This window comes from Micromys minutus (genome assembly GCF_963924665.1).
Source record: "Micromys minutus genome assembly, chromosome: 13".
Taxonomy (NCBI): domain Eukaryota; kingdom Metazoa; phylum Chordata; class Mammalia; order Rodentia; family Muridae; genus Micromys; species Micromys minutus.
In genome coordinates, this window is record NC_137982.1 from 9,711,810 (window position 1) to 9,738,890 (window position 27,081).

Consider the following 27,081-nt stretch of genomic DNA (forward strand, 5'->3'; position numbering starts at 1 on the left):
CATGGTCAGTTGTTCATTGTTCCTTCACTGAGGATTCCTGGCTTCTGAGGCCATGCTGCTGAAGGCTGCTGAAGGAGAATGGTCTCACAGACCACATGAGGCACATTCATCATGGGGAAAGACATGTGATGCACACATATGTGAACACGAGTTAATAACGGATAACTGAAGGCAACTTGGAAAGAGAGGGAGGTGTGCTCTGCAGCTCGGCCTGACTTCTGGATAGGAAGACAATGACCTGAAGATCAGCAGGAGGAAGAAGCCCCTCCTGCAGAAGATGGAGGAGCCAGGTGAGGGGACCAGTCTGTGTCCATAAAGACAAACAAGAGGAAGACATTTCTTACAGGACAGTCTAGGAATGATGATGGTTTATGGGATCCAGTTTTGTGTTTAACAGCCGTGGATAGCAAAGAACTTAGAAACTAGAACACAAAGCACTGCTTTAACAGCTGAGACTGGGGATACAGAGCTACACAGGCTGGGTGGTGGCGACAGGCAGAAACCTCTGCAGGCCAAGCATGAGGAAAGGACTTTTGGATCATCAGAACCCATGGAAAAGCCACATGCATGTGGAAGCCAGCCTGTTGCTCCAGCTCAGTGCATGGAGATGAGGTGGGGGAATCCCACACCAAGCTGACTAGGCACAGGGTAAAATTGCAAGTCCCAGGTTCAGTGAGAAACCCTGCTTCAATGCATAAGGGGGAGAGCGATCAAGGAGGGAAGCAGAGCACACAAGTACACACATTCATACACTCACACACAGAAACATGCAAACACACACACGCAAATAAATAAATATGTAACAATGGACAGCATTTTAAACCTTTCCTTTGCATGTCTTTTTTTTTTTTTTTTTTGGTCAATGAACACTTACAGCTTTTAGGGAAAAACAATTGTAAACTTTACTTGATTAGGTGAGATATTAAAAATCTCTGTGAATGAACTGGTGCCCAGCTAAACATCTAGGATGCAGAGGGCAGGCCTGAGGAGGAGCAGTCTCCAGGGGACCCCATTCACACCTGCGGGTTCAGGAAAGCCCACCCACAACTCAAAGGTGAGTTTGGCAGACAGGGCAGTGGGAGGTGGAGGGGGGCAGGAAATTCTGCAGACATTCCAGGGGCAACTTCTGGCTGATGTGAAGTTCAAAGTCTTCAGACCTGGCAGCTTGGCTCAGGTCTGCCTGTAGAAGCCTCATATCCTCTGTCAGACAAGGCTGAGCTCGCCGGAAGGCAGGGAGTTTGGCCCAGGTGAAATCAAGGGCAGGCTGTGCCCCTGGCTAGCGTCATGGACTTCCGGCCGCTTTTGTGTCTGTTCATAACTCTTGTTTCTGCATGGAGAACCTAGGTCAGTCACAGATCTGCTGAAATGTCTAACATCTCTCGGGAGTAAATGCATGGCTCTGTCTCGGGACTGGAGTTTCTGCCTCAAAGCAGGTTTCTCTCCCACAAGGCACCGCACCTCTGCCCTCCCATCCTTCACGCCCTGGCTGCCTGCTCCCCCCCCCCCCCCCCCCCCCCGCTTTTCTCAGACATGTCTTCTCCACCTTGGCTCCTACCAGCCCCAAGCATAGCTCCATGATAGAATGCTCTTGTCCAGGCTGGGGCTAGAGGACACCCCCATCACACAGCCTCTGTGAGTACAGCAGGCAGGACCGGGACTTTTGGAATGAGTTGAAGTTGAGTTCAAGTCCTGACTCTGCTGCTCACAGATATTTCCCAGTTATACTGACTCATTCCCCCTCTTCAAAACATGGAAATATTAATGAGTAGGCTCCATAGGATTATTTGAAAGGACTGAATAAAACACAGAAAATCACTTCTCTACTATGACAGTCCCTGTCAGACCTGTTACAAAGCATGACAGGCATACAATAGCAGCCATGGTACAGGCATGGACAAAGTGGAACCCTGCTGGCACTGTAACCTGGCACGGTCACTGCCAGTTTACAGTATGATATGGGTAGTTCCTCATGGTATCTGCACAGGACTTAGCAGCTCCTCCTCTGAGTATATACTCAAGAGACCTGAACACGTGCACACAACACATGTTCATGTAGTAAGTCACTGAACGGTGGGAACAACCTAAAAGTCCACTGACACTCGTGAAGTTATCCATAGTGGAATATTACTGGGCCAACGAAAAGGCAATGAAGTCCCAATATAATATGCCATAGAAGCACTATGCTAAGTAAAACAAGACAGTCACAAACCACACACTGCGATTCTGCCCTCAGAGAAGACAATCCTTAGGAATAGAAAGGAAGGAGGTGGTAATTGTCAGAGGCAGGGGACCTAGGGGAAGTAGAAACAAGGATCTACCATTAGATAAATGTAATGTTGGGCAGCTCTAAAATGTATATTCTAAAATGGAATGACCAATAAACCCCAAAAGGATAAATTATAGCGTATGAATTTTCTCAATAAATTACTTACCAGTAGACCTGGAACAGGGCACACACTCATCATCTCTGGCCCTCAAATCAAGGGTCCTATTTTATCCAGTGGACATTTTCCCAAGCATCTAGCCCGATGACTAAGTAATATAACACAGATATTTACCAAATAGCAGAACTTAAAAATGGAACCTGGACAGTGGCAAGACTGGTGCCTGGCATGGCAGGGGACGCACAGGCAGCTTTCCTCACAGCTTAGATGTCAGCTACCGAGCCTCTTGGGCTGGGTAGAAAGAAGCAGAGCCTTAATCCCAACGGAAACCCTGGAGATGCAGCACTGCTCACGGCCCCGAGGAAGCCCTTCCTGGCAGGGTGAAGCAATTACACAGAAGTCAGCAACTAGGACTCCGGAGAGGAGAGACTGCCCAGGAGTACCTAGCTTTTACCACACCCAGACATCCAGGGCAGAGCTGTGCCCCAAGCCTCCACAGCACTGTGGGAAATAGTCTGGTGGCCTAGAGAGTTCCTCATAGCTGGTGACTATGCAAAGGAGAACCATTCCACTTGGTTCTGGAGCATCTGGGAACCCTACGGATGGAGGCAAAGCATAAAGACACTGCTGTGGCCACCACAGAACAAAGGAGCTACATCAATCAAAACCTGAAAACGTTCTGCAGAAAATAGGAGATCCTTGCTTTGTAGAAGGAATTACTAAAGAGGTAACATGTGCACAGGGGTTCTGAGTTATTGCTCATGTGTGAGTGTGTGACAGACCAGATGACAACCTCAGGTGCTCCCCCGGTTTTATTTTTGAAATAGGGTCTCTCACTGTCCTGGAACTATCTCAAGTGGGCTAGCCTGGGTGACGCAGGCTAGCCTGGGAGGGGATGAGCCTCAGGAATGTGCCTGTCTCTGCTTCCCTAACACTAGGCTTAAATGGGTATAACTACTATACACAGCTTTTTAAGAATTATTTTCTAAGATTTTTTTTTAATATGAGCACACAGAACTATATATCCAGCTGTAAAATCAAAACCCTCAAACTATAAAGAACACATGTGCTGGCTAGTTTTATATCAACTTAACACAATAGTTACTGGAAAGGAGGGACTCTCAATTGAGAAAATGCCTCCATAAGATCAGGCCACGGACAAGTCCGTAGGACATTTTCTTAATTAGTGATGGGGGTGGGGAGCTCATTGTGGGTAACGCCATCCATGGCTGGTGGTCCTGCTTTCTATTAGAAAGGAGGCTGAGCAGGCCATGGGAAACAAGCCAGTAGGCAGCACCCTCCATGGCCCCTGCATCAGCTCCTGCTCTAGGTTCTCACCCTATTTGGTTCCTGTCCTGACTTCCTTCAGTGATGGACTACAGTATGGAAGTTTAAGCCAAGTATTCCCTTTCCTCCCCAGCTTGCTTTTGGTCATGGCATTTTATCATAGCAATAGAAACCTAACCAAGACAATATCTGCATCCAGCAATACATCACCCATGTGAGTTAACAGCCAAAATAAGGATTCAGAGAACTCAACTCAGTAAGATTAAGAGACAGGACTGGAGCTGCAGAGATGGCTCGGGAGTCAAGAGCAGTGTCTTTTCCCAGAAGACCCAAGTTTAATTCCTAGCACCCAAATGGCAGCTCACAACTCTGTGACTCCAGTTCCAGGGGAGCTGTCACCCTTGAACAGAGATGATCTTGGGCAAAATGTCAGTGCACATAAAACAAATCTTAAAAAGAAAAAAGGCTGGAGAAGCCATAGGAGAAAACAGCTCACCACCGAAGAAAATGCTAATTCAAATGACAGTGAATTTTATTCACAGGAAATGTCAGACAAATCTCTATGTCCACTGGAGGTCAGCTGAGTGGACCTTTGTGTCAGAGTGGAACCCAGCTCATCACATTCCTTCAGAGAACACCTCTCTACACCTAGGCAGGTACAAAGGACCCGGCATAACTACCCCAAAATTGTTTCCAGAAGGAACTCTTCACATGAAGCCCTGAGGCTGTGAATTCACTGCTCTTCATAGCAGTGGGAAACTACTGGAAAGAACCCACATTCCACAGAAGTAACAGACTTGAGTTTCAGTACATTCACAAAACAGAAGACCATGCAGCCTTGTAGGACCGTGCACTAGGGCCATACAATGGCAACAGATTGGTGGAGGGGGAGACGAGCTGGAGAACACTCCCAGCATGTGACCTATGCCTATACTAGAACCCAGGCAAGTTGGAGCTATGAGAAACACGGGGGGGGGTGCAACACTAACTTGGAGCAGTGGAATTCTTGGAGGAAAGGGGCATAGTGCCCCCCACAAGACTTTATTTTTCTTTATTAAAAAACTGCTAGTGAACCTTTTAGCCTTGAGGAGGCTGCCAATGGCCCCTCAGGCATTAGTTACATTGTTCCTGATGCTTTCTTATATATTTGAAATGTTTGTAACATCATTTTTATTTAAAAAAATCAGATATTAGGGCTGGACATAGTGTCACACACCTTTAGTCCCAGCAGAAGCAGGTGTAGTTCTGAGTTTGAGGCCAGTCTGGTCCACATAGTGAGCCCCAGAACAGTCAGGTCAGTAGAGAGAATCTATCTCAAAAACTCAGACAATGGACCTAGAAAGAAGAGATGCAAATACTAACCAACTGTGCATGAGGAACAGAGAGAGCATAACTGTTGACTGGAAATCGTCTTGTGTAAGATACAGAGCTGGTGTGAGGAGAGAGCCAGGGCCAGCATTGGGTGGGGTACGATCCTAGGGAGGAGCCCCACACGGATCCCAGGCTCTGTGAGGGGCACAAGTGGGCTGCTAGAACTAAGAGAAAGCTGAGGTTAGGCCACAGCCATCCTTGATGGGCTAATTTCTCAGGCGGGTAGAAACATAAGCCAGTCACTAGGGAGAGGCAGGCAGGCTGTCTGACACAGCTTTGGGTCTGTGTGGCTAGACTGAGGAAGAAGACAGATTCTGTAGGAGCTGAGTCTGAGCCTGCACTGCCCACACTGCAGAGGGGAGAGCCAGCGGAGCAGAGCGGCAAACTGGCTGGATCTGAGTGACCCAGGAAGGACTACAGAAGACCCAGGACGGACTACAGAAGTCCCAGGTTGGACTACAGAAGACTCAGGAAGGACTACAGAAGACCCAGGACGGACTACAGAAGACCCAGGTCGGACTACAGAAGACCCAGGACGGACCACAGAAGACCCAGGTCGGACTACAGAAGTCCCAGGTCGGACTACAGAAGACCCAGAACAGACTACAGAAGTCCCAGGTCGGACTACAGAAGACACAGGACGGACTACAGAAGACACAGGTCAGACTACAGAAGACACAGGACGGACTACAGAAGACACAGGACGGACTACAGAAGACCAGGCGGGGACCTAAGATGGTCTGTAGCACAGAAATGAGATGGGACACGAGGTACAAACGGATGGTCACAACACTGGGAGGAGGCGGGGATGAGCTCAGGTGGAGAGCAAGACCTAGAGGCCTGTGAGAGAAACTAGCTGTGGGAGCTGGAGATGATGGAGAGGGACAGACAGTGGGACAGCCTGGGGAAGGGACAGCAGGGCAGAGAAGGCGCTGGTCATGTCTGCTTGCCCAGGGGACAGCAGAAAGATTTTATGTCCAGGTGAGGATAAAGGAAGAAGAGACTGGGAGCTGTTGGCATAGCTCAAGTCATCTCAAGCACTGGCTGCCCTTCCAGAGGACCTGGGTTTGAGTCCCAGCACCCACATGGTAGTTTATAACTATCTGTAACTGTAGCCCTAAGGACTCCAGTGCCCTCTTCTGATGTCTTCTGACTTCTGTTGGCACCAGGCACACAAACATACATGTAGTCAAAACACCCATAACATAAATATATATAATTTATACTTTATATATGTATATTATACACACATACATATGTTTAAATGCAACTGAGGAGTTGGCTCAGTGGTTAAAAGCATGTGCTCCTCCAGATTAGTACCTGGAACTCACATAGTTAGCTAATGGCTGTCCTTCACTCCAGTTCTGCTCTATCCAGTGAGTTTTCTTTTTGTTGGATTTATTTATTTTATGAATGTGAGTACACTGTTGCTATCCTCAGACATACCAGAAGAGGGCATCAGATCCCATTATAGACGGTTGAAGACACCATGTGGTTGCTGGGAATTGAACTTGGGATCTTGGGAGAGCAATCAGTGTTCTTAGCCACTAAGTCATCTTTCCAGCCCCTCCAGTGCTCTCTTTTGACATACAAAGGCACTAGACAAACATATGCTACACATAAATCCATGTGGACAAACACTCAATATACAATAAATAAATAGTAAATAAATAAATATCAAAGTTTTTAAAAAGTAATAATAAATTTATATTTTATAAAGGGAGAGACTGACTGTCAGACGGTTTACCAGAGAGACTCTAGGCAGGAGAAGGCAAACCTGGGGAAATGCCTGGAACTGAAGAGGGGGAGGGGTCAGGCCCTTTGCCAGTTCTCTACTGTCCCACCCAGGCAGGAACTGTCCCAACCATACACTAATTGGTTTCCAGAACCCCACCTGGGGCCGCATGCAGCCAGTCTCTTCCAGAGCTTTGTGGAAACCCACTTTGAGGCCAGGAGGCTGCTGAGAAGGATTAAGGTTGGTCTGTAGAGTCTACATTCACAAGCCACACATGCCGCTCACTGATCCTGAAAACATGTAGACATTGAGGTGCCTTCTATAGGACAAGGTGATGGCTCTGTCATCAATCAAGTCTAACCAAGCTACTCTAGGGAGGTCTAGCCTTTGGACACAGTTCTGAATACAACCAAAAAGGCTGCAAATAACATGTGCCTAAAATGAACAGGAGGCCACACCCCTGACAAAGAGCCGTATATCTAGTGATGCTAGGGTCCGTTTGCATACCCCTCCCCAGGCTTGGAAAGTCTGTCTGTGTGCTAGCATAGTGTCTCCCCTGTCCCCTGCCTGTGCTCCTCTCTGCCCAGCTCTGTGCTAGGACCATCAGGAGTGGCTCTGAGCTTCCTGCGGGTTTGAATAGAGGCCCTGAAGAGACCCAACAAGAGAAGGCAGCAAGAGGTAAGCGAGAGGAGTTAAGAGAAGCTGAACTCATGAGTCACCCCCAATGACAGCAAGCAAGAACGCCAAGGAGATGAACTGGCGGCTGACTGAGTCACTCTTCTTACTCTATTACTTGCCTCTCAAACCGCATTGCCAGCTGTAATTGCATTTCAATTCATGTTTAACACACACATAACTTAGCTGGATGCTGGCATCCAATATCCCAGACACAGAAAGGAGAACGGAAAAGAGCCAGCTAATTCAGTAAGCACACTTCACGGGTCTGGTGGAGCCGGTGTGTACCCAGGCTGCACTGGTGCTGGGATGGATGATGTGGATGACAGCTCCTCCACCTTCAGGGACCCGCTGCCCAGACGTGAGACATAACCGCACAGGCACGAGGCTGTGGAGGAGCTACATGGATTTCAAGGGGGTGGAGTGAAGGCACTCTTACAGGCCAGAGAATCCCATGTGTTTGGTAAACATCCACCCAGTGCTGGGTACTGGACTTAGTCTAGAGAGGGGAGCAATAAATTTATTCTTGAAGGGCTAGAGAGATGGCTCAGTGGTTAAGAGCACTGGCTGCTCTTCCAGGGTCCTTAGTTCAAATCCCAGCAACCACATGGTGGCTCACAACCATCTGTAATGGGATCTGATGCCCTCTTCTGGTGTGTCCAAAGACAGCAACTGCATACTTATACATAATAAATAAGTCTTAAAAAACAAGTTTACTCTTGAAGCTAAACCCATACAACTAGGGCCCCATTCTGGATGGGATGGGGCAGGGTGTGGCTGACTGGAGGCTACAGATGGCGGAGACCTGCCAGTCAGTGGTTCAGGAGGGATGGGGGAGGTGAGGGCAGAGCCGTGGGACACTGGGAAGATAGTTCTTATCAAGAAGGAACAGAGCAGAGTGGCTTGTTGCTCAGTGAGTTCCTGTCAGCAGCAGGCTGGCCCCTCTAAGCCTGAGTCTTGGCCTGTCCTTCCCAGGTCTCAAAGTATCATAGACATTGCAGATGTGACTCAGTGGAAACAAGGTGAGAAATGGGGAAGAGAAAGTCAGGAAGTTTGTGGGTATACAAGAACATTAGCTGAAAAAGAAAAAAAAACAAAAACAACAACAACAACAACAAAAAAAAAAACAGGTCTCTCGTAAGCAAACTCCACACACTACAACTAATAACCAGGATTAATTGTTCGGTATCAATACACAGCAGGAACCCGGTATTCAGGTGTGATGCCATTACCAATGTCAAACCTCCTCTCTGGGGCAGGAGTGGCCCTAACTTTTATTCCCAGTACTCGGAGGCAGAGGAAGGAGAAGCAGATTGTATTAGTCAAGGATGGTTGTGTCTGTGGAGGGCAAAACTGATAGAATGAACATATATGTTTATGTGTGTATATAAATGTGTATGAAAAATACATATTTGGGACTTATTACAGTGGCTTATAGGCTGTGGACCAGCTAGTCCAACAATGGCTGTCTACCAATGCAAAGTCCAAGAGTCCAGTAGTTGTTCAGTCCTCAAGGCTGGATGTCTCAGCTGCTCTTCGGTGTCCACCAGAACACGTGGGCTCCGATGCTGGTGAAGGAATGGACTTGCTAGTGAGGGTGAGAAGGCAAAGAACAAAGTCTTCCTTCTTCCATGGCCAGAAAGTGTGGCTCAGATTAAAGGTGGAACTTCCCACCTCAAAAGATCCAGATTAAAGATGGGTCTTCCCACTTCAGACAATATAATTAGGAAAAAAAAAAATCTCTCACAGATGTACCCAGTTGCTTGGGTTTTACCTAATTCCATATGTAGTTTAGTTGACAACCAAGAATTGTCATCACAGGAATGTTACCGAAAAGCACCTGGGACTTGTTCTTCTGCAGAAATAACGCTGATAGCATTGCTGGTTTCTTTCTTGGAATCAGGGGTGGTACCTGAGTTCTTCATAAATGGCAGAAGAGGCTGGGTGTGGTGATGCTCATCTGTAATCCTGCACTTGAGATGGAGAAGCAGAAGGAACAGAAGCTCAAGGCCAACCTCAGCTACAAGAGAACTTGCCACCAAAAAAAAAAAAAGACCAGAGGGGCAGAGAGAAGGGAGGGAAACAGAAGAGATGGTCCAGAGATTTAAGAGCACTGGCTGTTCTTGCAGAGGACCTGAGTACAATTCCCAGTTCCTATATAGCAACTCACAACCCATCTGTAACTACAGTTCCAGAGGCTCTGACGCCCTCTTCTGGCCTCTGGAAGTACTTCATGTATGTGGTGCACATTTATACATGTGGAAAAAAACTTTAAACACATTTTTAAAATCCAGCAACAAGCAGAGCAGGAGAGATTCTCAAACACAATAAGGATTTACATTCTCGGCACACTGTCACACATGGAAACCATCTATGCCATTCTCAAACCATTTAAAATGTGCTTTTCCAGCTTTCCTCTTGGCCTATATTTTGCTTAATTTCTTTTTACTACCAGATTTTCTGGGTTATTATGCTTTTTACAAAGACTCAATTCTTTTCTTTAAAAAAAAAGATTTATTTATTTATTATATATAAGTATACTATAGCTGTCTTCAGACACACCAGGAGAGGGCATGAGATCTCATTACAGATGTTTGTGAGCCATGTGATTGCTGGGATTTGAACTCAGGACCTCTGGAAGAGCAGTCAGTGCTCTTAACCACTGAGCCATCTCTCCAGCACCTAAAGACTTGATTCTTAATTGCCCTTACCTCTTTCTATATTTTCATGGCTACTGAAACCATGAGACAATACACAGCGGTCAGAGCCACAGGAAGCCAGAGCCCATAGGAAAAGAACACTGAGAAAGAACCGTATGCACAACCGTCAGAAACATTCCAAACTTAGCCATGACTATAAACTCACAGATCCCAGATAAATAACTCACAGGCAGAATAACTGTTAGGAAATTAATCAAAATGCTTATACCCAGTGTGTTGGGGTGGGGGTGGGGGTAAAAAACAAACAAGCCTTGGAAACAGCCTGAGAAGACAGGAGCTGTAAGAACAACAGCTGGCTTCCAGAAGAAACAAAGCAAGCTGAAAGATAACGGGGCCACATCCCAACACAGAGAAAGAAGGTGCCGGCGAGAATTCTATACCAAAGGAGAATAGACATTAGTAGCAAGGAAACAATAAATTATCCAGGCACGCAAACGACTCGAGCACAGGAAGTCCCCACCACAGCGTGTTCTTCAGGCGGAAGGGAAGCCACATCAGATGAAAACTGGGAACACAGCATTAAACACAAGACATGGCACTGTAAGGACAGCTATAAGGAATTAACTATTTCCTAAGCCTTTTAAAAATAAGATAACAAAAATCTAAAGAAAAGCTGATGAGCAGGTGTTGTGGGGTCTATGGCATGCATAGAGGGAATACAGCAATCACAGCACAAAGCCAGGAAGGAAGCGCCGAGCTGTTTGTGAAAGACACACGCGCTATGCTGAAGAGGTGAGCCCAGAGTAACTACTAAGAAAGCTGGCTTAGCAGCTAACTTGCTCTTACAGAGGACCAGGTTCCATTCCAGTACCCACACTGTGGCTCACAATCATCTCTAACTCCAGTTTACAGGGATCAGATGCCCAATTCTGGCCTCCATGTGTAGCAGAGACATACATCCATGTAGGCAGGCACTTATACCTATAAAATAAAAATAAATCTTTTAAAAAATTTATATAGTAAGGTAACAAAGAAAAAAGATGGGATAAAAATAATTTAAAAGATTCAGGGGGTGCTGGGGATATAGCTCAGTGATACAAAAATTGACTGGAACACGCTAAATCTGGGCTTTATTCCCAGTACTGAAAGGAAAAAAGAGAAGAGGGAAACACTGGAGAGGGGTGTGGAGGAAGGAAGCTGTCTTGGTTTCTTCTCTGTTACTGTGATAAAACACCATGACCAAAAGCGAGCTGTGAATGAGTTCACTTTGTCTTCACTGCTGCAGGAGGCTCGACAACAGAGCCTGCTTCCTCAGACAAAAGCGCAAGGCCCACACGCAGAACTGACGGGTGGGGGCATCTATCCTCGTGGTCTGCCCTGGTGATGCACTTCCTCCAGAAAGGCTGTGTGCCCTAAATCTCCCCAAATATCACCACCAGTGGGAACCAAGTGTTCAAACGTCTGAGCCTATTTGAACTAGGACACTTCTCATTCAAACCAGCAACAAATGAGGATTGGGAACAACAGATAACACAGCAAACTAGGTGGAGTTAAACCCAAACACATCAGTAGCTGCTTTAAAGGTCAGTGGTCTAAAAAAAATAGTCAGATTGGATAATAGACTATTTATACAAATCCCAGTTTAAATAGAAAGGCACAGATGGGTTCAAAGGAACAGCATGGAAAAGGATGGTTCATGCCAACACTGCTCATAAGAAAACTACTGCTGTATCCTATTATACCCCAAAGTGCCTTCAGAGCAAAAAATATTGGCAAAGTCACTTAAAATGATAAGGGGTCAACCAAGAAGAACAGTATGCAATTCTAATATTTATACACTTAACAACAGAACCGCAAAATGCAGAAAGCAAGAACTAAAAAGTAAACAAACCAATAATCCATAATTATAGCCAGAGATTCCAGTACATGTCTCTTGATAACTGCAAAAACAGAAAATCAGTTGGCATCTAGAAGACGTGAACAATATAGTCAACCCACCAGGCCTTTCTGGCGCCTGTGGAAAACTCAACCGTGATAACAACAGAATGTGCTTTCAGATGTACTAGAGTGTTTTCCAAGACAAACCACAGGGTAGGCTGTGCGATGACCGGGGAGGAAGAAGAGAACACAGGTCAGTCCCTTTCAGGTAAAAGTCTTCCATAATCCCACCGTGGGAAACTGAGGCATCCTCTCTACTTCTAAAGGTTTCCAAGGAAGGGTACTAGCCCTTGTATTTCAAGGAGGTAGGCTTGGTGTCATGTTAGCATTCGTGGTCGTTGTGGCACATCCAGGAAGAGAAAGCCTCACCTGAAGACCTGCCTCCACAGACTGGCCTCTATGCATGTCTATGGAGCGTTTTCTTAATTGTTCATCGATGCAGGAGGGCCCAGCCTTCCTACTACCCATGGGCTATGCCATCTCTGGAAAGGTGGTTCTTGGCTATGAAAAAAGGTAGCTGAGCAAGTCAGGGGGAGCAAGTCAGTGAGCTGCATCCCCAGTGTCTAGATTAGCTCCTGTCTCAGTCCTTGGCTTCCATGATGAACTACCACCAGTCCTCTCTATGTGGTTTTGGTCATAGTGCTTATTCCAGCAACAGAGAAGTAATCAGAGCACTTGGTTAACATGTGACCTGTGCTACAGCATACATGTAATTCAGATCACCGTATGAAGGGCATATATGACTTAGGTCTCACAGCAGGAGTACAGTGGCACTGGCTGAGGAGCAGATACTGTTTGTGATGGGTCACGAGATGAACTGCTGTGAATGGCAGCAGAGTGTACATATGTCTCCCCCAGCCCACTGCACCTTACCTGGCACTAACTACCTTGACTGCCTTGGTTTTATCTAGAAGGCCTAGGTTTTTGTACACAGCCTATAGGACAGGACAAATACAGCTTGCAGCATGTGTATAGCCTGTGATTTACAGATGGTTTTTATATTCTTTAAGGGTTTAAAACATAATATGCCACTGAGATCATACACAGCTTATAAATGTTAAAAATATCATCATGTCTACAAGAGAAGAATCCCAATACTTATTTCTATGTTCTCTGGGTACATGAAAGAGAGCAAGTTGTCAATAATGCACACATTTGGAGAATTCACAAATGTGAAAGCAAAATAGCACCCATTAAAATAAAACACTGATAGAGAGACAAAGAAGGTATTAGACAGTTTTGTGAATGAATTAAAATTCTCTATGACATGATCATGTTTGGAAGAGCAGCCAATACCAAGCTCAGAAAAATCCTTAGCACTAATGGTGGGGGGCGGGTGTCAAATCAGTGGACAGAACTCTCCCTCAGGAACCAGTCTGCTAAGTCTAAAGATGATGATAAAACAATAAAAGAGAAAAAAGAAAACCAATAAAACTTTGAGAAAATAAAATTGGAAAAACTCTAGATAGTCTTAGGAGGAAAAAGAGACAATATCAATTATCATTATTGAGAATTAGAAAAAAGGTAACCAACAGATCTTAGAAACTAAAAACAAAATAAGGAACATTATGAAGAACTTTATGCCTGGACACAAGAAAACCTAATCGGTTGGATTGTTGGACATAAATTACTAATACTCATCAAGAATAGCTAACACATGAGCTATGGAGACATCTGCAATTCACTGCACTGCCTGCTCTTGGAAAGAACCCAGGTTTGGTTCCCAGAACTCACATTAGGTGGCTCACAATTACCTGTAACTCCAGCTGTTGTTTGGGGGGAGGGGATTACAATGCCCTGCAGCCATCAGCATGTACACATGTAGCCCCCATACGTGCACTCAGATCCCTCTATTTAAAAAAAAAAAAAGTGTTACAATCCATCCATCCATCCATCCATGTATTTTTGGACTACTAGGGATTGAACCCAGGGCCTTGAACATGCTAGACAAGAGTTCTACCACTTAGCTACATCCTTAGCCTATTACAAACATTTTTCCATACCTTTGTTTAAGGGTAAATTATACAAGCATTCAAAGACTAAAATACCAAACTTACAGTAAACACTTCAGAAAACAGAAAAGCAACACACTTCAACAATCCCAGAGCCAAGGAAATTACAGGAGCAGAGAGCCACAGTCATTCATACTTCTCATGAACATGTATGTGCAAAACATTTGTTTTCCTTTCCTTCTTTCCTTCCCAGTCTCATGCATGCTACGTAAGTGCTCAGCCACCGACTACATCCCTAGCCCTACATAACATTTCTTAACACTATTCTAGCAAATGAAATTAAGCAACAAGTTAAAAGGACAATCTTTTATGTCCGCATGGAATTTGCCCCAGGAATTAATGCTTGTTTTAACATTCAAATATCAGTGTGCTTCATCACACCAAGAATTAAAGAAAAACCACCCCACGTGGCAGCAGCAGGAGCAGATTAAAGCATTTGACAAAATTAAACTTCCATGTAAAACTAAAGCTTTCTGGAAGGCCACTCCCTGTATCTAAAGATAAACCCACAGCCAACACCATATTTAAATGATCAAACACTGAAAGCTTTTCCCCTAAGGCTGGAAACAAGGCATGGAAATCTGAATTCATAACTGTTACTCAATAGCACACACATACACACACACACACACACACAAAAATTGTAAAGTCTGTGAGATAAAGAAGAAATGAAAACTTTGTATTCATAGACATCATTGCTACCTACATTTAAGGGATGGTTTTTAAAGCTTTAAAAACTAATTTAATAGCGACAATAGCCACCTGTACTCCAATCAATGAGAACAAAATAATTGGCATTTCACAAGAAAATAGAAAAACAACTTTGGCCAAATATCTGCACAATTTCCACACTGAAAAAGAAAAGGTGTTTGAAATTTTAAAATATTTAAATACCATATTCATAGACATATTGACCCAGAACTGTTAACATATCCAATATCTACAAGCTGACCCATATTTTAATACAGCCACACACAGTCCTGGCAAAGTATTTTTAGACACTGATGTAAGGAAAAGTCCCAGGACAACCAAAGACCACTGGAGAGAACAGAGTTGAGGACTACCCATTTCAACAATGGCTTTAAAGCCAAGGTTGCCAAAGGCCTCAACACAGAGCAGAGCAGTACAGCAGGTGTCTACCAAGCAACTGACTTTAGACAATAGGATTGAGTTAATTCACTGAAGAAGGGTAATCTTCAAAGATTACAACTCAATAAACAATAGGGTAAAAAGTGACCCCACTGCCTTAACTGTAAATGCTAAAGCCATTCCCCTGCTGGGTATTAACAAAGGAAGAGAAGGCAAGCACTTATTACATTCACAGCAGCTTCAGTCTGATTTGCCTCAACTACAAACAGTACAAATGCCACCTCACGTTGGCTGAGATAAAATTCGGGGACAACTTCTTAGATAGGCCAGAACTACTGCTGTCCTCCACGTGAGGGAATCACCAAATAACTTCACTACAATGGCAGAGGGGGTTAGGGGAGGGAGGCAGGCAGAGAGAGCTGAAGTGGGTAAGTGCCTCCCTACTGATGGGATGAGGGACAGACAACAGAGAGACGCGTGAGGGGGCCTTTGGGGATGGTGATGACTACACAGACTGGTGCTCAGACTCATCGAATTTTTATATACATCAATCAGTTGTGAGAATTTCACCGAACAGTATGCTTTAAATATATCAGTTGTGAGAATTTCTTTCCAGGAGATGTGAACAGCATATAGTCCTCCTTTTAAGGCCCCACAACAAACCAAAGTACAATCTTGCCAAAGGTCCCCATGGGGAGCTTCTGAGTTTATTGGGCCTATTTACAGACCTTGGGCAAAGGGTTATTTCCAAGTACATGGGGCTCCCAAAGCCATCACACTAGAAGGTCTTCAGCTACTTCTCATTGGAAATCAGCGTGCCCAAAAAGAAGGGCCCACCATTTTTCAACTCATAATCCTACTTTCAGGGAAGGAGAGAAAATCAAAGCAATCCCAGAAAGAAGAAAACAGAGTTAATAAAAACAAGTAAATATGGATTTCCTCCTCCTGAATCTTCTCAGTCACATGTGACGAGGTAAAAACAGAATGTCGTGTGGCAGCCTTGGATCACGCCACACTTTGCCCAGTCCTCCAGTCCTCACACACAGTCTCTCTGCCACCATGCCTATGTTCATCATGAACAACAATGTTCCCCAAACCTCCATGACAAAGGGGTTTCTCTCCAAGGTCATCCAGCAGCTGGGGAAGGTCACGGGCAAGCGAGGTGCATGGTCCTGGACCAGCTCATAACTTTTAGCAGTACAAATAACCTCTGCAGCCGCACAGCATTGGCAAGATCGGTGGCACCCAGAACCACAACTACAGCAAGCTGCTGTGTAGCCTGCTGTCCGACTGCTTACAAGTCAGCCTGGACTGGGTCTACATCGACTATTACGATATGAACTCAGCCAAGGCGGGCTGGAACATTGCCACCTTTGCTTGAGTCCTGGCCTCACTTAACCTGCACAGCTGTTCTTCCAGCCTTGCTGAATCCTTCCAGGTGGGAGAAATAAATGGTTTAAGAGACTAAGAAAAAAAATATTATGTGGCATTAAATACATGTGCAGGAAACTCAAGATGTTCTGTGTTATTAATGAAGGCTGGTGAAGGAGAGAGATGCTTTGCATGTCACTTAAAAACTGGTAAAATAATATTGGCAGACTTATAGTATAATAATACCTAATACAAAGAACAACCACTCAAAACACTTCAATATGCCAAAATAGGATCCTAACAAATGTTCAATTCATCCAAAAGAAAATAGAAACAAAACAGAGACTAAATGAAAAACAAAACAAAATAAATACATAAATAAAATGGTTTACCTAAGTCCTGTGATATCGAAATCTATACTAAGTATAAATGGCCTAAATACACCCATTAAAGGACTAGAGATTGGCAGAATGCATGTCAAAAAGTGACATAAGTGTATCTTCCCTTAAGAACTGTGTCTCAAAGCCAGTCATGAAGGCACATGTCTTCAATTCCAGCACTCAGGAGGTAGAGGCAGGATGTGAGGTTGGCCTGATGGACACATAATGCATGTACGGCCTAGTTTTATGTCAACTTGACAAAAACTAGAACCATTTAGAAAGAAGAAAGTTCAACTGAGAAACCAGCCTATGGGCAAGCCTGTGTTCATTTTCTACAGTGACTACTGATACAGGAGAGCACAGCTCAGTGGAGGCAAAACAACTCCAGAGCTGAGGGTCCTGGGTGCTATAAGAAAGCTGACTGAGCAAACCATAGGGAGTAAACTAGTGAGCAGCATCCCTCCATAGCTTCTGCAATTGTTCCTACCTCCAGTGTCTGCCCTGATTCCCTTTAATTATGAATGTGATGTGGAAAGTAAGCAAAATAAACCCTTTCCTCCTCAAGTTACTTAGTATCATGGTGTTTTAATTTCAGCAATAGAAACCCTAAGACTATAGACAGGGTGGCTTAAAAAGTGTGGGGAAAAAAAGTACTTAATTGAAATGATTATCTATACTCATATATGAAACAATAAAATTAACAATCAAGTGACATGCTCATCAGTTAATCCACTAGGAAGACATGGTTATCCTAAGCAACATCCAATGGGCCTACAAAATACATTTGTGAAGCAAAAACGAACAGAGCTGAAAAGAAACCAGTTTATAGATTCACAATTATGATTAAACTTTCCATATGGTTTCTCTCAAAAACTGACAAAATAATTGGACCCTACAAAAACTGAACAAGGACACAGAGGACATGAACAGCGTTAACACAGTGTCTACATGACCTTCATGGAACACCTCCCCATCAACAGCAGAGCGTGCGCGGCTCCATATGCCCCGAGGCACAGACCACACACTTTAGCGATATCAAGTCCCTATGGGTTTACAAGAACCAGAATCAGTGTTCTCCCCAAACACAACAGAATCAAACTAGAAATTAGTAACAAAATCCTCTCCATACTTGGAAACCACATTGTAAGTACTTATGTGTCAAATACATCATCTAAACAAAATTTTAAATGTACTGAAAAGTGTGAATAAAACATGAAAATCTGTGAAACAAGGAGACTAGTGCTGAGAGAGATCTGGACACAAGACACTCTAGAAATGAAGAAAAGTCATGCACAGAGACTAACGTCCATTCTACCATTTAGGGGCTGAAACAGATGATCACTGCAAGTTCCACACAAGCCTGAGCTACAGAGTGAGAGTCTGTCTTTAAAAAAATTAATAAATAAGCAAACCTGGCAAAGGGGCTGGAGAGATGGCTCAGAAGTTAAGTGCACTGGATGCCTTCAAGAGTGGTCCTGAGTTCAAATCCCAGCAACCACATGGAGTCTCACAAAGTATGTCTAATGGGATCTGATGCCTTCTTCTAGTCTTCAGGCATTCATGCAGATTGAGCCCTCATATACATAAAATACACAAATAAATCTTTTTAAAAATCTGATTAGATTAGTCTCTCAGTCCTCAGCAGAGAAACTTCTGTTTGCAGTAGCCGACAATTACCACAGAGGCCCACAACTGGCCCAGCTGCAGAGTATGAGACTTAAACGTTCCATCCTAAACGTGTCTCACACACCTTCCTCCCGAGGCTCAGGGACCACTGCAGAAGAGGGAGTAGAGGATTACAAGGGCACAATGAGGCAGCTGCACATATGAACTCAAGCAGTTGTGATAGCATGTGTAAGACCTGCACAAGCTTGAGCTAGCCCGGATCCACAAGTGGGGCAGGAAACTGGTGCATCATTCTTTCCCTGGCTAAGGAGATACTGGCAACTGATGGCTGCTGGGAGAGAAAGGGTCTGTTTTCTCCAAGAGTGGTTCAGCCTCTGGGAAGCTGGCCACACTCCAGTGGAAGGCCGAATACTCACAAGCTTGTGGGCAGCACAAATTGGACTTGATTTAAAATGGGGGGGGGTGCAAAGTTGAGTGAGTAGGGAAAGAAGCTGTTGGGGATTGGTTCTAATCTGCCCCCCAAATGGGGAATCTGCATGTCCAAACGCTGAAGGTCCTTATTCCCAGTCGGTTTTTGATTGGGTCAACAGCTAATAGCTGGGCAGGTAGACTGAGGTGGGACCTTGAGATTTGTGTAGTCTAGGAGCTGGGGAGAGGAAGGAGCCAGAGAATCACCATGACTTGGGGAGAAGGACAGAATGTAAGAGCTGCAGAAGAAAGCCAACCAGTCAAGTAAGAATTTGGGCAAGTGGCCAGTGGCTAGGAGAGGAAAGTTTCGGAGTCTCAGGTGCACTGAAGGAGAGCATTTGCTATTAGGAGAAGGTTTAGAAGTGTCCAACCTTTGCACTAGTCACAGCATATCATAAACTAGGTGGCTGGAATCGCTATCTACCAGGAGCCAAAGCAATGTAGCTAAGCTCGAAGCTATATGAAGGGTTAATCTTGGAGAAGTTGGGGAGGGAATGAACAGAATTTTTTTAAAAATTATAAAATTTTCAAAGAACTAATAAAATACAATAAATAAAAAGGATGTCTCAAATCAGTCTATTAAACTTCCATCTCAGGATCTAGAAAACTAGCAAAATAAACCCAAAACAAATAGAAAAAAATAACAGAAATCAATGAAATGGAAAGCAAAAAACAATATGTAACTATCAATGGAACAGTTGTTTTTTGAAAATTATCAATACAAAACAAGTTACTACAACCTTTATAGCCCTCAAAAAGTAAGGGACTATTAAATTAATCCTATGCACATTTTATAACTTAGATGAAACAAAGCAATTCCTTAAAAACACAAACTGCCATAGTTCACTAAAAACATGAACAGTCCTTCAATTATTAAGGAAACTGAATTAGAAATTTTCAAACTTTCAAAGAAGTTAAATCCTCAGACTCAGGAGGTTTCCTGAAAGATTTTTATCTTATATTTGATGCATAATTAACATCAATTATACAGTCTTTTCTGAAAATTAGAACTGGTATGTATGTGTGGGGAGGGTACTTTCAACTCATTTCATGAATCTAGAATTATCAAACAGACAAAAACAATGTAAAATCAAGAAATCCGCTAATGATAATCCTCATAAACATAGCACAGAAATTCTCAACATAATAGCAAAGAGAATTCACCAATAATGTGTATAAAGAATTCTTTATTTATTTTATGAGTACACTGTAACTGTCTTCAGACACACCAGAAGAGAGTATCAGATCCTATTACAGATGGTTGTGAGCCACCATGTGGTTGCTGGGAATTGAACTCAGGACCTCTGGAAGAGCAGCTAGTGCTCTGAACTACTGAGCCATCTCTCCAGCCTGCCAATAATAAGTATAAATCACCACCAAATGAGATTTATCTTAGGGAACACAAGGTTGTTCAATATTCAATGTAATCTACCACATTAACAGGATAAAAAAAATCATATGATCATATCAATTGATGCAGAAAGGGCATCTAAAAATCCATTAGTCACAATATTCTCAGAGAAATGTAAACAGAAACTTGTAGATTTATGTTAAGCTGACACATGATTGGACAGGAGAGAGATGGGTGGGGAAAGGCTGAGGAGTGAAAGTAGAGGCAAGAGGCAGAAAGGGATTTTGGAAAAATCAAGATGGAACTTGAGAAGGATGATCTAGATCCAGGTGGACTTAATTGGTGAAAGGTAGATATGAATATTTTTAAGGATTCTATAGGTCTTTTTATCTCTATAGAAAGGCAGCTTTTATCTTTGTCCATTGGATATAATCTTACTGTGTATTGGGCTTTGGAGTCATATTTGTGATGGTCAGTGGAGGAAAGAAACACACCGGGTCGGTCCTATGCACCTGGGACAGAAACAACAGAATGGTGGAGTGAACCACACCTGAGTTCTTAGAGGCAGCCTGGAGTGCCAAGTGATGTGGGGACCGCATGTGTATGTTCTGCACTAGAGCGGCGGCCAAGGAGTGAGACCACAGGGGTCAATAAAAGGTTAGGCTATCCTTTTAACGTTTACTGCAACAAAAACTTCTTCAACTTGGTACAGATATTTATAGTTGAATCCATAGTCAAATACTTGATAGAGAGTATTTTCCCTGTGATCAGTGCTCACCAAGGCGGCTAACCTCACTGCCCTGCTTCTGCATCAAGCAAGAGCAAGAAAGGAAAGGCTAGTTAGAGACCTACAGATAGTAATGATGTTGCTATATAATATCAGTTAACACATTGAAATTAGAGGCACAGCTCAATCTATAATCATTCAAAATAAAAACCAGAATACTTTGGGGCCAGTGAAATGGCTCATTTGATAAAGATGCTCGTCACCAAACCTGGTAACCTCAGTTCTTCCCTCAGGGACCACAAGGAAGAAGAGAGCGCTCCTGCAAGCTGCCTAACTTCTAAACACACAGTATTGTTTGCTCCCACACATGATAAATAAAAATGCAAATTCAAAAAGTATTCACATTAATCTACCAAAAACATGGGTAAACTGGTATGTTTAAAAAGTATAAAATGTTGTGAAACAAATCAAAGAACCAAATACTGTTGAGGAATTAGCAAGCTCAATGTGACAGATAAGGAGATTCAAATCCTACACAGAGTTAGGAACAAATGCCCTTCAAAATTCCAAGGGAAGTTTTTGATGATATAGACAAGACTATTCTAAAAGTTATAGGACAGACAACTCTAACAAGCTTGAGCACAATAAATAAAATATCAATAATAAATGTATGTATGTATGTGAGAACAGACGGGGCCACATAGTGGGTTCCAGGCCAGCCAGAGCTACATCTTGGAGTTCCCTGTCTCAAAGGAGAGGGGGAGGGAGATGGGAAGAGGGGTGGGGGAGGGGGAGATAGCTCTACTGACCTCAGAACTTGTTATATAGCTTTGGTAATAGTGCTATGTGACACTAACAAAGGGACCCATGGCTATCACTTCTGTCACAGGTTCAAAAGGGAAAAACATCTTTTCCACAAATGCTGCAGGTGTTTGGTCTTCCAAAGGGGAAAGGGGGGGACCCTCAATTCAAGTCTACATCTTACATAAAAATTAACTTTAAAATGGACATTATGGTTAAATATTACATGAAATATAAAATGTGTAGAAAACTAGACACTTTTCCAGAAAAGTTCTTATACTTGGCAAAGGTTCTTCTTATACTTGATACCTAAACAATTCATAAATGAAAAAAGAAAATAGAGAACCTGGACCTGCTCAAACTTTAAAGCTTTCTTTCAGCATGTGAACGATTGTGTTAGGGGAAAGACATGCCTACTGAAGTGTGCTACACACGTGCACACACACACACACACACACACGGATCCTAACTAAACTAAGCCAAGAACCCTGGAAGTCAGTGTAGTAAAAAACTCAAGTGATCCAATTAAGAAATGACCTAAAGAGACTTGCACGGAAACCCACAAGGAGGGATCAGCCTATGAAGAGCTTGGCACACACAGCACCGGTCACTAAGAACACAATGATACCTGGAAGGTACTGCACACCTGTTGGAGTGTGGCTGCAACAGGGAAAATACAAGGGCAAGAGAAGACACTGAAAGCTGGACTATTCGTAAGCCACAGACACACATAAGTGAATAATTTCGTTTCTCCTAAAAGCTAAACACACAACTACCATACACTGAGCAAATGCTTTCACGCACAGCAGTAAGAGCTGATGCTGCCTAAGAGCCTGCGCATGATTTGTAATCGTTCCAAATTAGACAGACAGCGACGTCCTCCTGCCGTCAAATAAACAAGCATGGTGCATCCATAGCCTGGTTTATCAATAAAATTAATGATTAGCACATGAGGCTGCTCTTGGTAAGAATCACCACAGGTGAAGCTGAAGTTTGGATAAATAAAAGCCAATCTCCGATGACATACTATAATCTGAACATTTATTCACACAGTGCTTTTCCTAGTCAGGTTCTGTTATGACAAACACCATGCCCAAAAGCAAGCTGGGGAGGAAAGAGTGTATTGTGGCTTACAAATTAATAGTCCATCACTGAGAGAAACAAGAGCTCAAGGCAGGAACCTGAAGCAGAAATCCCAGAGGTGCTGCTCACAGGCTTATTCCCCATGGCTTGCTCAGTCTGCTTTCTTATAAAACCTTGAACCACAAGCCTATGGATGGCACTGCGCACAATGGGCTGTGTCCTCCCAGGACAATGATTATCAATCAAGAAAATGCCCCATAGACTTTCCCTCAGGCCAGTCTGAGGGAGGCGATTCCTCGATTGAGGTTCTCTCTTCTCAGACCACAGGAGCTTGTGTCAAGTTGACAAAAAATAACCAGCACACTTTAGAAATGACAAAAATATTGTGGGAGACAAGAGCAATGATTCTTGGGGCGCTGCAGGGTGGGACACCGGAGGGTAGCACCTCAGATCCACCTGAGGTCTGTCCTCTGGCTGTGAGGGACAAGGGCCTACTACCACAATGTGGCTTTCTAGAGTCCTGAGTAACTGCTCCATCACACTGGAGATGGTGTGGCTTGCATGTTCCACTTGGGATCTACCACAGGCTTTGGGCAAGAGCTCACTACCTTCCTCCCTAGCATGCCCTACCTCAGCACTGAGCAGGTGGTTTTGTGAGGTCCTCATTTTTGTTTTCTTCCTTCTGCTTCGGTGCATGACAACTGGCTACTCTGCAGGCATCCAATATTAAACCTGTGTGTCCTTTTGATCCCTAAATTCAACCCACTGCCCAGAGGAGAGCTGGTCTGTCCCAGCATTCCCACAGCATCCTGTATCTGATGTCAGACATTGGCAGCTCCACTGATTCTGGAGATGCCTGGCATACTTGGGGTGTCTATAAATTATGCAGGACCAGCAGTTTTAAAGAAATGTTTTGTTGCCTAATTAATTTCAACATTCTTGAAAGAAATGGAGATGACAAGAGGGGAGGGAAAGGAAGGAGGGAGGGTAGGTAACTCACAAGCTGCCTACAGAGGCCACATGAAGCTGGCGGCCACCACCAAAGCTGGCTTCCCAGCACCCTGAAGAAGGAAGGAGTAAGAGCCAAACAATGGAAATTGCCCATCCATTCTGACCGCTGTTGGACAACGCCTCCTCTGCCCTTCATCCTGACTTCACCACACAGGCCCTGCCCACTTGTACCATCTCACCCTGGAATCCTCCCCATTTGCACCTAGGTTAGCCTGCCACTTGCCCATCTTTATGTCAGGGAACGGCTGCTCCAGACGCCATAACAGGTCCAGCAGCCACCTTCCCCACCTCTGTCCACAAGAAGCCCTCCCCCCACTGCCACCTTCCCTCTCCCATCTGTGTCCACACTCAGTCTCCCCCCACCCCCACTGCCATCTCCCCTCACTCTTCTACAACAAAGCTGGTGTTTGCTACTTTGTGGATTCTTCCTTCTTCCACCCCTTTCCTACTCTTTAACCCCAAACACAGGAGAAGAAATAGAGGGAAAGGGGGGCAACCTTACCATTACACTACTTTCTGCTGATCAGAGGTGTCGAGTTCCTTGGGGCAAGTTTGTTCTCCACTATTAGGATATGTAACTTTTTGTTTCCACTTTGTGCATGAGCACTTAACAAACCACAACCAACACCCAAACCCACCTTGCGAGGCCCTAGCATTTATATACACTCTGAAAAGTCCCCAGAATTCCAAATGTCACACAATCACAGAAACTACCTACAGCTGGCAAAAAAACATGCCCCTGCTATAGCAAGAGGCAAATCACAGTCACACCTGGAATTAAAACAAGAGCATATTCCTATTTCTGTGTTTAAAAAAAAACAAAAACAAAAAAACAAAATTCTCACTACATTTCCAGCACAGTAGCCTTGCTTCTGAGCCTTTTCTGAGCCCCACCCCAATCTCCGAGACTGGGTACATCAAGCCTGTGACTCCAAGCCCTCGGCATGTGGCTGAACGTCAGACATGGAAGGCTGTTCTCAAAGGTCTGCAGAAATGAAGACAATGTGTTGAGAGCATTAGCAAATGCTTTTCAGTGTCCTAGCCCAAGATGCTTCCCAAATCCAATGCACCTTTGGCATTTTCACCTTCAAGCAGCAGCAGTGCCTAGAAAGCCTTTCTAAAGCAGCCCAAGAGCCAGCAGCACATCTCACAAGAGTGATCAGAGCACCTCACTGTGTTAGAGAGGATGGGGTTAGTCCTAAGCAGACTGTACACTGTGAGTAGTCTAACCTCTGGCTCGCAGGGTTCCCTCCTCTCTGGACAATCTTTGGGGCCTTCCCAAAACATTCCTGCACTTGGTTCCTCTGCAGTCTTCATTCGGAGCTCCAGCTTAGAAGAAGGGGAAGAGCCCTTCTCACCCTGCCCTCCCCACCTTTCCCCTTGAACTAGGGCCAGAGCTCTTGGGAATGAGATGTTTATCTGAGAAGAGGCCAAAGGTCAGATGAAGAGAGGATTGCCCGCCCTCTCCCAGAAAGAGCTCTTAGAGGAGCCCGGGCCATGTGCAGGCTGAGTAATTACAGGCGAACTAGTGTGAGCCTCTTGCCCTGCTCACCTTCCACTAAAATGCATAGTGCAGCATGACGGTGAAATGTGCTTATTAATCTCACTCATTTGACACCACGGTCTCCTGCCCTGAGCTAGATGCTAGAAGAAAATGATAGGGATAGATTGTGCCCCTGTCAGGCTTCCAGGGACTTTCAGAAAGCCAAGCTACCAAAGGCCATCTGCCGCCCACTAGCCAAGCCATCTGAATGACCCCAAAGGTGCAGCCAGAATGCTACAGATACTGACGGACAGAGAACAGCAGCAGAAAGCTGTGAGGCCCAATTCCAGGGCTTGAGCCTCCAAGGCTCCTGGATGGTCCAAGGCAGAGCAGGAGCGCCCAGGCAGGCAGTGTGCCACCTCAGACCCAATTCATCAAAACACACTTCAGCTTCTCAAATCAGGAGCATTTTTATTAGCTTCCCCAAGAGTTTTATGGCACAAAGCCATACCTAATGATTCGATTTTATGGAAAGTTAGACATTCCAACTGGGCTTGAAGACAGGAGACCGGCCAGATGCAAATCTTTGTCAAAAAGAACCCTCTCCATCTCTTCACAAGCATCTCAACAGTAGGAGAGGAAAGTTTTTGTTTTCTTGGTTTTTCTTTTAATGGACCCCTCTTTCTGCAGTGAGGATTTGATGCAGACCAAAGAGATTCTCAAATAGGGCTGATTTTATTCACACCCTTCCCAGGGAACATCTAGAAACATCTTCAGTTCAGCTAAGCAGAGGTCTTGGGTGCTGCTGCACACAGCTTTAGATGCACTTGATAGTCCCATGACAAAGAGTTACCTGATTATTGGTCCTGACTTTGAGAAGCCGAGAGTTAAAGAGTTCCTGTCCACATATTAAGCTAATCACTGTACAAGATCCTTTCCAGCTACGTGCTAGAACAACACACTCTGAACACTTAAACTCCTGGAACAATATAAGACAATTCCCAGGATCTATCCTAAATTCTCTTCATGAAGCATCAAAACTAGAGGTGACCTTGGACATCAATGAATCTAATTACAAGTGAAAAATGACCACCACAAATGTCAAAAGCCTATTAGCACCAAAGCCAGGAAATGATTCCCATATTCCATGGCCTCAGCAGGTCCCCTGACTCCCACTCCTGACCACCTCGTTGGCCATGACTTTCCTCTGCTGGCCATCCGAAGTTCTGAGAAGGAAGATGCAGAGCTTCAACACAGGGACTGAAGTAGACAGAGAACAGACAAGCTGCTATTGTCTTACCACATCGTAGCCTGTCGGGGCTCGGTTCCGGGAAGCCACCACCCCGACTCCGGTGATGGGGTCCATTGGTGTCTCTGGCAAGGCTTCTGAAAGCTCTTTGACTTCAGGCATGGTGGCTTGGTCCTGGTTTGGAAAAGGAAATGGAGAGCAAAAAATTCAAACTCAGTATTTAATGTGAGCGAGCAAGGTTTCAAGTAGACGGAAAATTCTGGGGCAGCTATCCTCAGTGAGTTCTACATTCTTTACCTGGCTTATCTGACCCTGAACTCAGACCAAGAATTCAACCACCACACCTCAAGCTGTTGGTGTGGAATGCTGAGAGCTCATAT

At 44.4% G+C, this 27,081-nt stretch overlaps 1 protein-coding gene across 1 annotated transcript in view; it reads right to left on the reverse strand.

Moving 5' to 3' along the window:
- Window positions 1-27,081, reverse strand: part of MVB12B (multivesicular body subunit 12B) — a 151,214-nt gene that overhangs the window by 111,556 nt on the left and 12,577 nt on the right. The window contains exon 2 of the mRNA XM_080927013.1: window positions 26,753-26,875. Coding sequence (XP_080783139.1) covers window positions 26,753-26,875 — 123 coding nt within the window. The remainder of the gene's footprint in view (window positions 1-26,752; window positions 26,876-27,081) is intronic.